Source organism: Acartia tonsa, chromosome 9 (assembly GCF_053477335.1).
Source record: "Acartia tonsa isolate MP-2025a chromosome 9, ASM5347733v1, whole genome shotgun sequence".
Taxonomy (NCBI): domain Eukaryota; kingdom Metazoa; phylum Arthropoda; class Copepoda; order Calanoida; family Acartiidae; genus Acartia; species Acartia tonsa.
This window is the reverse complement of record NC_137268.1, coordinates 35,220,440-35,233,339: the sequence shown is the minus strand read 5'-3', so window position 1 is coordinate 35,233,339 and position 12,900 is coordinate 35,220,440. Positions and strand designations below refer to the sequence as shown.

The 12,900-nt window shown below is 32.4% G+C and overlaps 1 protein-coding gene and 1 long non-coding RNA gene across 7 annotated transcripts in view; one reads left to right on the top strand and one right to left on the bottom strand.

Annotated features, from left to right (window-relative positions):
* Positions 1-12,900, bottom strand: part of LOC145327655 (protein zer-1 homolog) — a 350,140-nt gene that overhangs the window by 45,709 nt on the left and 291,531 nt on the right. For all 6 annotated transcript variants that reach the window (XR_013882204.1, XM_080171190.1, XM_080171191.1 and 3 more), the window contains exons 2-6: positions 12,607-12,681; positions 1,752-1,849; positions 1,302-1,437; positions 1,007-1,101; positions 672-719 (exon numbers count right to left, since the gene is read on the bottom strand). Coding sequence is in view for 5 of the 6 variants with exons in the window: in XM_080171190.1 (XP_080027316.1) it covers positions 672-719; positions 1,007-1,101; positions 1,302-1,437; positions 1,752-1,849; positions 12,607-12,671 (442 nt within the window). In the remaining variant the exon portion in view is untranslated. The remainder of the gene's footprint in view (positions 1-671; positions 720-1,006; positions 1,102-1,301; positions 1,438-1,751; positions 1,850-12,606; positions 12,682-12,900) is intronic.
* LOC145328837 (uncharacterized) lies at positions 2,165-7,554 on the top strand. The gene is made up of 3 exons (XR_013882654.1): positions 2,165-2,392; positions 5,296-5,437; positions 6,056-7,554. It is a non-coding gene; the product is annotated as an uncharacterized LOC145328837 (long non-coding RNA).

Sequence of the window (12,900 nt, the reverse complement as noted above, 5' to 3'; positions counted from 1 at the left end):
GTTATTTCAAAAGATTCTAAGGGGACTATGCAAAAACGAGAGCAAGTGATTTTAAGCACCTTCAAGCGGTAAACCTGAGTATTTTCATTAAATATACTCGGTTTATGTTTATTACAGTTATATCGACAAAAAAAACTTTAGTTACACCATGGTTTTATGTAAAAAAACTTTGAAATAATAAGCTTTTTTAGGTGAAATATTATAAAATACTTTGTTGTGTTCAAACTTTTTTTTCTTCAAAAGCTTTGACAAAAATTCATATTTTTCGATTAAAACTGTATACATACTTAGACTTAGGTGTGGTCAGTGGTCACTTGTAATATTATAAACAGTTTAAATAATGTACTAGTGCAATTTTCAGCTTTTGGTTACTTTATTTCGTCTTTTGAACTCAACAAAGCATTTGATGATATTACGCCAATAAATGCTCAACAGATCAAAGTATTCTTCATATAAAACTTATATTTTTTAGTCGATATCACTATAGGTATTAAACATAAACCTAGTATATTTACCAAAAAATATTCAGGTTCACTGTTGGAATGTGCTTAAATTCACTTGGTCTCGTTCATCCCTTTGAATTAGTAAAATATCCATCCCAAAAATCAGATTTATACGAATAAAGATTTAAAGGATTTGAAGCGGAAAAATATAAAAAGTTGCATCCCTATGATAAGCAGGGTGGAATCTGTCTAAATCCATATCATCTGATGTCAAATCTAAAAATAAACATATATTCATTCATTTCAAAGAACAAAAGATCGAAGCAGTATTATTGTATTACCTATACATCTAGTAAAAAAAGTCAATTTTGATTAAAATTTTACTGTTATAAAAAGACGATTATGTGAAGTAAAAGCCAAGTCGACACCTATTTGTTGGTCCTTAACTAAGTTTGATTAATCAGTATTTTTTTAATACAGCTTTAGATACGGTACGAACAGAATTCCAGGCCTTAGTTATAGATTAGCTGTGCTATGTGTATTAAGCAGACATGAAATTGTACCTAGATGTAAAACTTCAATGTTTTCTGGCTCATAAGAAACCCTTTTGAACTCTTTGCCATCTTCTAAATTTACATCAACACCGTGAAGCTCCAACCTTAACATAAAAGGTTATCATTTTTAATCTTACTTGTTCGTGCCTTTTTGCCAACATTCCTCTGATCTAAACTGCTTTCTTTAACTTACTGTTAAAAGTGGTATTTCTAAAGAGAAATTCGAAAAGAGAACAACGTTTTTTTTACAGAATAAGAAAAATAAATGCAATTATTGCGCAGCTATGAAATAGTTTTTACTTACCTATTAAACTTGTGCCTATGTACAAGAGCAGCAGGAATTTCTGTGTTGTAAAGAATCAAATTTTTCAATGGTAACTTCTCAGAATAATCACAGAAGATTTCCATAATCACCGGACATAACTTCTTATGCTCATAGTCTAGAATCAAAAATAAGCATTTAAGAATTGTATACTAAAGTACTTATCTAATCTAATTTGTTATCTGAGAAAAAAAATGCCTAAACTTAGAGATTTGATAGGTATCATTTGCGCAAAATCAATAGTATACTGGGTTTAAAATCGATCTTACCTTTAGGTAAATATGTAATTCATGCGAAAATGAGACTAATGAAATTGAAGACTAAGAAAATTAAAAATATAAGTTTCATAAAACCTACTCTTCTTCTATAAATCTATCTAAAAGCTCAGTTAGCTTTTTGGAAAACAATTTTAAATTTAAATTATGGGCTTACCATTAACATATGCTATGATATCTTCAGAGACTTGCGAGGGAAGACAAACATCTTGACTCAGCTGTCTCTTGAATTCCTCACAGTTTTCAACACAGCTCCTAAACATTTATTTTTTTAGCTTTATTCAATTATTTATTATTTTAGCTGTGCAATAGACACCTATTAAAAGCCATTCAACATCTACAGCTCATCTAATTGTTTCTATTTCTTGATGTTTCTTGAAATATAGCTTTGATTGTGAAAATTCTAGTGTTAAAAAAATAAAATTATATTATTTAAACAAAATCGTATATTATCCTGCTACAATCTTCTTTTAAGTATAACGGATTATTGACTAGCTTTGATTGGACATTTAGTGTATTAAACCTAATGTCAGAAATGAAAATAAAAAAATCATTTTGTCTGTGGCCTGCTTGGGACCAATAATGTTTCAAGGAGGTTGGGGATTTCCTGGATTTTGACTAGTGATCATCACACGTATTAGATTCACCTTTATATGTAGTGAATTCCAATATATTCAAAAGGTGTAATTTAATAATTCCAGATTTTATTCTGAACGAGTCAAAATGAGTGTCTGCATGCCCCGCCTGGGATAGAGAGGGACTGGAATGCGAGAAAGAGGACAAGAAGAAGTCACGTAGGTATTTTATTTTTAAAAAAAATTATTATGAATAGAAGCCGGCGGGCCACGCAGAATATATACGGATTAATATTAATTTAAAATGCAGTGGTAGTAAACTGAAATCGAGGAATATAATGCATGAAACTGTGATATGAATATATATATATAATGAACCCGATTTTAATTTAAAACCATTGCAAATCTTTGGGCTCTCCAAGGAAAGTAAGTATTCATCTCAATATCTTGGTGGACCTGAGTCCCCTAAATAAGGTACCTAAGATATTTCTCCAAAATTGATTTTAAAATCTGCAGCTTTGTCGTCTATGTAAAATAATTTTATACATATACCCTACTATGTTGTCCTATAATAAACCCATTTAAATGGATTTCATATATAATCGCAAAATGTTTTCAATCAAGGAATCCTCTCACAATTCTTAAATTCAAAAGTTAGAAATTTTGTTAATATACCCCTTTCAAAACAAAGCTGCCGATTCGATGTACCAGAGTCCACTAGGGAAAGGAAGTGATTTCCCTAAAACAAAACCTCAGTGGACCAAAGTACACCAAGAATGGGAAGTGACTTCTCTAAAATGAAGGGATGTCACTTCCCTAAATGAAGGGAAGTGACATCCCTAAAATGAAGGGAAGTGACTTCCCTAAAATGAAGGGAAGTGACTTCCCTAAAATGAAGGGAAGTGACTTCCCTAAAATGAAGGGAAGTGTCTTCCCTAAAATGAAGGGAAGTGCCTTCCCTAAAACGAAGGGAAGTGCCTTCCCTAAAACGAAGGGAAGTGCCTTCCCTAAAATGAAGGGAAGTGACTTCCCTAAAATGAAGGGAAGTGACTTCCCTAAAATGAAGAGAAGTGACTTCTCTAAAATGAAGGGAAGTGCCTTCCCTAAAATAAGGGGAAGTGCCTTCCCTAAAATGAGGGGAAGTGCCTTCCCTAAAATGAAGGGAAGTGACTTCCCTAAAATGAAGGGAAGTGACTTCCCAAAATGAAGGGAAGAGACTTCCCAAAAATGAAGGGAAGTGACTTCCCAAAAATGAAGGGAAGTGACTTCCCTAAAATGAAGGGAAATGACTTCCCGAAAATGAAGGGAAGTGCCTTCCCTAAAATGAAGGGAAGTGACTTCCCTAAATGAAGGGAAGTGACTTCCCTAAAATGAAGGGAAGTGCCTTCCCTAAAATGAAGGGAAGTGACTTCCCTAAAATGAAGAGAAGTGACTTCTCTAAAATGAAGGGAAGTGCCTTCCCTCAAATGAGGGGAAGTGCCTTCCCTAAAATGAGGGGAAGTGCCTTCCCTAAAATGAAGGGAAGCGACTTCCCTAAAATGAAGAGAAGTGACTTCTCTAAAATGAAGGGAAGTGCCTTCCCTAAAATGAGGGGAAGTGCCTTCCCTAAAATGAGGGGAAGTGCCTTCCCTAAAATGAAGGGAAGTGCCTTCCCTAAAATGAAGGGAAGTGACTTCCCAAAAACGAAGGGAAGTGACTTCCCTAAAATGAAGGGAAATGACTTCCCGAAAATGAAGGGAAGTGCCTTCCCTAAAATGAAGGGAAGTGACTTCCCTAAAATGAAGGGAAGTGACTTCCCTAAAATGAAGGGAAGTGATTTCCCTAAAATGAAGGGAAGTGACTTCCCTAAAATGAAGAGAAGTGACTTCTCTAAAATGAAGGGAAGTGACTTCCCAAAATGAAGGGAAGTGACTTCCCAAAAATGAAGGGAAGTGACTTCCCTAAAATGAAGGGAAATGACTTCCCTAAAATGAAGGGAAGTGCCTTCCCTAAAATGAAGGGAAGTGCCTTCCCTAAAATGAAGGGAAGTGACTTCCCTAAAATGAAGGGAAGTGACTTCCCTAAAATGAAGGGAAGTGACTTCCCTAAAATGAAGGGAAGTGACTTCCCTAAAATGAAGGGAAGTGACTTCCCTAAAATGAAGGGAAGTGACTTCCCTAAAATGAAGGGAAGTGACTTCCCTAAAATGAAGGGAAGTGACTTCCCAAAAATGAAGGGAAGTGACTTCCCTAAAATGAAGGGAAGTGACTTCCCTAAATGAAGGGAAGTGACTTCCCTAAAATGAAGGGAAGTGACTTCCCTAAAATGAAGGGAAGTGACTTCCCTAAAATGAAGGGAAGTCACTTCCCTAAAATGAAGAGAAGTGACTTCTCTAAAATGAAGGGAAGTGACTTCCCAAAATGAAGGGAAGTGACTTCCCAAAAATGAAGGGAAGTGACTTCCCTAAAATGAAGGGAAGTGACTTCCCTAAAATGAAGGGAAATGACTTCCCTAAAATGAAGGGAAGTGACTTCCCAAAAATGAAGGGAAGTGACTTCCCTAAAATGAAGGGAAGTGACTTCCCTAAATGAAGGGAAGTGACTTCCCTAAAATGAAGGGAAGTGACTTCCCTAAAATGAAGGGAAGTGACTTCCCTAAAATGAAGGGAAGTCACTTCCCTAAAATGAAGAGAAGTGACTTCTCTAAAATGAAGGGAAGTGACTTCCCAAAATGAAGGGAAGTGACTTCCCAAAAATGAAGGGAAGTGACTTCCCTAAAATGAAGGGAAGTGACTTCCCTAAAATGAAGGGAAATGACTTCCCTAAAATGAAGGGAAGGGACTTCCCGAAAATGACAATTTATACCTGAAAACTGGCATTAGGATGACAATTTTATTTTTATTCAATGATTGGACTGTTGTAATATTCTGGAGGTCTATTAGAGCCCCCTTCCCTCCCCAACACATTCCCTCTTTTATTCTGTTTACCCTTAAAAGTATTTTGTTTACATTTTAATTTATGGACCTCATTGAGTGATATCAATAAAGAAATAATAATTTTCAAAGCACATTGATATTTTGTTTAAATCACCTGTATTGTCAGATGCCAGTTTAAGACAAGCTACCTTACATTCATTCTATTATTCTAGATATGACGAAATCTGGAGATAACCTAAAGCAAGGATGGCCAACTTTCAAGCCGAAATCTATGGATACCCAGAAAGACTGGGTAAAGATAATGCCTATTCTATCAGAACAAGGAATGATTCTTTGATTTAAGCCACTTCTCAGGTTTAAATTCTATTGCTGTAATTTGGTTTGTTTTATCTGGTAATACCCAATTTAATACAACCCTTGAACCCCCCCCCCCCTTACCTTCCCTCACCCCTTCTTTATTTATCTCGTTTTATTTTTCCTCTGGAAAGCAATTTCCTTTATGTCTGAATATTCCCTTAATAATTTTTAGTTAAATTTCAAGACCCTACTCATAGTTTAAACTAAGTATCCATACTATCCAGATAAAATATAGGGATAGTTGCATAAAGCGCATTTAAAAAGTTTGTTTGCATGCATACTTTACTAGAATGCCATTTAACATAAATAATTTTATATTACAACAAATAGCAATCAAATAGACACCACCAAAAAAGTCATCATGGAAACAAGACAGCCATTTATGTTGCACTAACGGCTGTGCCCCTAGCATCTATAGCCTCTATATTAGTAGGGATATGGAAGGTCAGAAAAATAGACTAAAACCATACCTAGGCTTATAGAGGTAGTTTAAACAATTTAAAAAAAATAATAATATGCAGTTCACTAGATTCCAGTTTAAATGCACTTTGGGAATCTACCCCTTTATGGTTTCCTTAATTCATCAAAGAAAAAGAATTTTATTTTGGAAACTAGATCATATGGAGAGATGTATCAATGAACAACGAGATTCCATGACTCAGAAATGGAAGGAGATAATTGGCTCTCAGTTATATTTCACGGAGATAGAGTTAAAAACCCGCAATATGAACTTCAAACCACCAATACGATCTTCAAACCACCACCTAAGGATTTGGCTTTCCCCCGTTACTAGTCACATTTTTCTCAAAATTTGAGTAAAATTTAATTTCTTTTATCAAGTTGAAAGTCCTCAGAGTAAGTACCATTATTGTTTTTGTTGAATTTTGGTTGCAATATTTACCATCTTGTAATATCTTTATGGAAACAAAAGGTATCAAGACAATTATTAAGTACAGTGCCTTTCGAGACTTACCTATTGGTTTTAAATTATAAAGTTCTGGATTTTGAATCAAATATAATTTAAAATGATTCCCCCCCCCCCCCCCTAGATTGATAATGCTGTGACAATGAGTTACTCATAACTTGAAAATGCCAGTTTCTATGAAACATGATACCGAAATAGCACATGAAATATAATCAACCAAAAGTTAATGCTTAGGATTTTCTCCTTATTAAGAGCTAAATGCATCTATAGTAATAAATACGCTACGGTCTACTCTTAAAGGACCACTGGAAACTCCCAATTATTTTGTGGTTTCTTTCATTCAGTCAGATATTCACAGAGATCCAATTATAGAGAAACTGCAATTGTAGATATTAAAGATTCTGAGCATTACAAATCTTTATCATTGAGAAATTCTTCCTACAAAAATTAATCAAACATGACAACCTCCATAAAAGAGAAGCTCCAAAACGATAGGCAAACGAACATTAACACCCGTACTGTTTATAAACTGAGAATTATCAGAATATGAATTTTTAAAAGTCTAATCAAAAGTGTTAATTAATTTGCTGAGAACTGCTAAATATAGGATAAATTTTGAGGACATACTTACATTTTAGCGGACTTGATATAGAGATGCTTCGCTTATAACGTTTTACTGTGTTGTCCTAGGAATCAGTTCCATAAAGTCAGATCAGTCGGATGATAATATCACATGGATTTTGTGTTGGAAAGTAAATAATCAATATGTTTAAAATGGACATACGGGTTTTCTGGTCACGATTATAGAGTCGCTACGTCGGCTAAATTATACCTAATCTAATAGATCACCATGCAAAAGTTGAAATTGATGGAAAATTCTAACATGCTAATTTACCTACCAAAAGATGCTATCCGTTCCAGTCGTACGGAAGGACGTACGGACGGAAGGACACGACTTAAAGAAAAGCTTTGTTTTTACTAAGCTAACAAATTTTTGATAGTTGAGTAATTAGAAGATTCCTCAATGTCACTCTTTTCTTTATCCACATTAAATAAATCCAAGTTTACCCATTCCCCCCCCCCTTCCGATTTTTTTTTTTTTTTTTTTTTTTTTAAATATATGCTTCCTCCTACTAGTATTTACCTATACAATCTTAGGGTGAATTTTCTGATCGCAATCAATAAAATATACAAACAAAACTTCTGACTTTTTGGAAGATATTAAGATTTAGTGATTAATGGCAATCGCTTATATTCTTTTTCTCACTTAGAATTGCATTAGGTAATTCATAAATTATTGTACACATTAGGTAGGTACCTACTATTCAGGAAATAGTTTCCTGCTCTATTTATTCTTGGGATCAGATCCTTTTACTGACCATTTATTGAAAACAAATTTTTCAAATAAGGATTCTAATTTGATGATTGGAAGTTATTCGAATAACTGCTAATAAGCGATGAAATATTGATAAATGGATCAATTAGGTATACCAATTACAAAATGATTTTTTTTTCTTTCAAATCATAAAACCAATACGTGGTTCTCAGCTGTTGTTGGGGGTCAACCTAGTAAAATTGACGACCTATCCATTAGCCCCCACAAATATTATTGTTTTTTACTTGTTGGTAGACCGGATACCTTAAATTATTGATATGCATCCTATACTAATATTTACAAAAGATCGATAAAAAGTATTTTTAGAAGAAACCTTTATTTGACTGATTTGGATAATGGCAAGATGTGTACCTATTGTTTAGGAAGGTGGGCAACAATTTAGAGCAAGGTCATTTTTCCTTAAATGTTCCATCCAGAATATGATATAAACAAGGATAAAAGCGCCCATATAAGTCAAAAAACATTATTCAAAATAATTTGTGACAAAAATTCCTATTGCAATAAAAAACAACTCTGAAAATAACTAGAGCTAAGTTCTGTTGTTGAAAGTAAATTTTTTCCGTGCAATTGATATTTTTTAACTAAAATATTGTTCATGATTATGAGACAAGAATTTTCCTATATTAAATAGGAAATTTTTAAAAAAAAAGTAATGTTTCCCCTCCCCGTTTCTTATGGAAAGAAATAAGGACGAACTATTCGAGATATAGGGTAGCTTAGTTACTAATTATCGATGAATTTTGCCTTATCTTTTGTTGGAAAACCTTTGCCTCTCCCTTTATTTTAAGTTATTAAAAATATATATTTCCAGCACCTTCCAATTTAAGTATAGAAATATTTTGCCTTTTCATAAAGAACTCTTATTACAACTAACCTGATGCTTCATAAGTTTTGGTTTTATCTACTTTAATTTTTAAGCCCATATTAGGATGAGATTTCGGTACGGAAATATAGGTATCTGGTGAACGTCTCAGTATGATGCTACAAATATTAAGTGCATAGTCACTCCTAATATCCTGTATTCTAAGATAAATCAAAACATTTAAAATGATCAAAACACAATGACACATTAGGACAATACTGGCAAATAAATAACCCTAAACATAAAAGCTTGAAGGTCCCTTGACCTAAATGTGCATATTGTTTTAGTTTTGCCTGTTTATCGACTAATTACCACTGATATGCAGGCTGTCAATTTTTCTTAAATTTATGAAGTTTATAAAAAAACTTCATTATTTGGCAATATAAATTATTTATAGACACTTGGATAATGATAACCTTTACCCTATTAAGATTAATTCATTTCACGTGAAGTATTGTTCTTTTGGAAATAGATAAATATTGCATGTCTTTAAAGATTTACTTCTAACTACCTTAGAATATATTCTATACTGGTAGAATTTTAACTTATGTTACAGGTAATATGTAAGTCCATAACCCGAAATAATATATTGGCCGGAAAGGCTTATTTTCTTGTATTTAGAACAAAGTTAATGCAGTATAATATTAATTTGAAGTCATATGTCTATAAAGGGATATATTAATATTAACCAATACCATCAGTTAATATCATAAGAGGACTGGTAGTTTATCCCTAAAAAGTACAACCTAATTTTCGAGCAGTTATTAGATTTTTCTTCGGATTCTATTTTGTATAGGTAATTAATTATCTGTCTAATTCTCTATTATATAGACGGCAAATCCCACAAAATTTAATAGATATCCAAGTTTCTAAAATCATTTAGTAAATATAGCTGTAGATCAACTTTTTAATATCAGAATGTAGATAAGTTGAGAACTATCATAATCTTTTCAGAAATACACATGAATTTTGGTTTTCATCCCAGTTTTAATTAAACTCACGTTAAAAAGAGGAACATGTAGTATTATTACAGCACTAAGTATGATGTAAGGAATTAATAGAAACATGTTTAGACAAAATTAATTGTTGCATACACCCTATAAATACGATTTGTAAAATCTTGATGTCTGTGAATTTTAGACTGCAGAATATCTCTGGAAATGAAACTTAAACCATAGATATTACTCTACCATATTAACAATAAGTCGAGTTAAATTGATTAGTATGCAAGAAGCTTATAACAGAAGTATATTACTATAAGACAAAATATTAGACACTGTACGAATTTATTGCCTTATTCTTTGTGTATAGTACTTTTTAATGCTTATGAAGTTACCTTTTATTTGGATCTTACACCAGATTATCATGCACTCTGATAAATTAAAGTTTGCAACAGAAACAAAATTAAACGTAGTAGCTGGCTAAAATGACAACAACCTTCCCCCCCCCCCCTTCCTATTGGATGAACGATCTGACCAAAAGATGATATCTATGTTAACAATTTAAATTGTCAACAATTTTTCCCCTGTCAGATTACCTATGTATAATCTACTTGCCTTTTACTAATTCTCACACAGAGTTTTAAACAGATAGGACACTTCAATTATATCTTAAATTCTGCCTTCATTTCAAAATGCAGGAGTTCTTTGTTTTTGAGGATTTTTGTCGTACAAAAAAATTAACGCTTAGATCTTTTTAAATATAATACCTATAAACTATACCATTACCTACGGGATGCATCCTTAAAATTGAAAACTCAATAGTCAAAAATAAATTGTATGTATTGAAATTGATGAAATATCAAATACTGTTTAAGAGCATGCTTATTTTTTGTAGGACCTAATTATAGAGATTCTGTGATTATAATGTTGTACCTAGCTGTTCTAGGAATCATTTTCAAAAAGAAATAGGATAAATACTTATATAAGAAGAAAAATGTCGCTAAAAAGTAAAAAATCTGCATGTTTTAAATCAACGTACAGACTTTGTGGTATTGATTATACAGTTGCTACTCTGTCTAAACGAAACTGTTACAGAACTGATCATGTAAAGTTGAATCTAGAGGACAACTTATAACAAGTTTCAGCTAAAGAGCAAACCGTAACGGAAGGACATACAGACATTTCTTAATTATAGTAAGGCCTTTTAGTAAAGCGAACAAAGTAAAAAATTAAAAAACTAGTAAATCTTACACCAAACATTGACGAAAAGTTTCCTTTCTCGCAGTTGATACTAAAAGGCACAAATATTACTTGGATATAGATAAATGAAATTTTCAATATTATTGTTAAAATTCATTCTTCCTGCAAATCTCAATAATTCGAAGTACTTAGCTTAATAATAAATAAGTTAATATTTTAGATTTATGTTATTCATCGAAGTTATAACCTTAGCAATAATAGATAAGTTTCCCAAAACCATTTTGTTTATCAAAATTTTCAAGACTTGAATTACTTTCAAGTAATTAGCAACCAACAGACAAACCCGCTATAAAATATAGCGGTTTGTAGGAAATTGGCTGTGAATGTAAAAAAAACAATAAAACAATGCTAGAAATTCAAAATTCAAAGTTTTAAAAAATCAAGTCACAAGGACTGTCCAAAGTTTCATGTTGGGACTAATGATCATAACAATATATTTATATATTTTAATGTCTTAGCATAGATTATAGCGTCCCATGACCACCGGGATGTATAGCACATCTTATTAGAATATTATTAAACATGCAATTAAAACTATTGGCTAAATAATTTACTTGTATGTTCTTTATCAGAGCTAAGACCTTTATCTTGGAAATGAGGAAATGACAACTACAATTGATGCTGTGCTGTACTTGATGATTTTAGGAAAAAATAGCAATACCTTCAAATTCAAAACAAGCTATACCTTGTATTTTTAACTTTTACAAAAACATAACAATGAGGTAGTTGTGATTTTATCCATTACGGGTAAACTTAAAGCATAAATCTCGTAAATAGTTTCTTCAGTATTATCTATATATATTTATAAAAATGTCACCACCTGAATTGTTGGTCATTTTAACACAAGAAAAAAAGTAACATGTAACATGTAAAAAAAAATATGCTTATTTCAATTGAAGGCTGCAAAAAGAAAGAATCCAACTACGGGAATACTTGCTTCGGTAACTTAGACCTAAACTAATAAAAGAAGGGGATGCTTCGCAATTTTGGTTAGTGGGATTAAAGAATTAGATCAGGGAGGAAAAAATTTAAAGAAATTTTAGATTAAATACCATTAATAATGGTATAGACAATTGAATTAATTTATTCGCCACAAGGGCGTCGCACTTTTTTCCTCCCTAATCCGTAAGTTAGTTTAGGTTATTTCTTATTCGTTTTCGAAGCAAGTAACATTTCATTTTCAGCCAAATTGTATCAGCTAGGGTTAGGAGACTGCCAGTGAACCTTAGAAGTACGAAGAACAGTCAAAATCCAGGTAAGATGTCCATGGCCTGCTTGGGACCAATAATGTTTCAAGGAGGTTGGGGATTTCCTGGATTTTGACTAGTGATCATCACACGTATTAGATTCACCTTTATATGTAGTGAATTCCAATATATTCAAAAGGTGTAATTTAATAATTCCAGATTTTATTCTGAACGAGTCAAAATGACCCATACCCGCCCACCCTGTTAGTGGGATTAAAGAATTAGATCAGGGAGGAAAAAATTTAAAGAAATTTTAGATTAAATACCATTAATAATGGTATAGACAATTGAATTAATTTATACGCCACAAGGGCGTCGCACTTTTTTCCTCCCTAATCCGTAAGTTAGTTTAGGTTATTTCTTATTCGTTTTCGAAGCAAGTAACATTTCATTTTCAGCCAAATTGTATCAGCTAGGGTTAGGAGACTGCCAGTGAACCTTAGAAGTACGAAGAACAGTCAAAATCCAGGTAAGATGTCCAGATAAAATTTAGGACAGATTAATTTAAAATTAATTTATTAATCTCCTTACGTACTTGATACATATCTCTTTAAGAGTGTTGGGAACATGATCTTGCCATATAGATTTTCGTCGCCTCATTTTTAAGTCTGAAAATTAGATAATTTGAAAATCAAATTGCGTTTTATTATTTCACACATACCTAAAAAAAAGGTCTTTCCTCAAAGATAAAAAGGCTCATTTAACAATACAATTTTAATTCAAATTTAGAGGGGAACTCATAATACGCAAGTTATTTCATTGTCTGTTTAAATTCATAATCTATGAATATGTTCTTAAATAAACAAAACTAAAAATTATTTATTTTCTT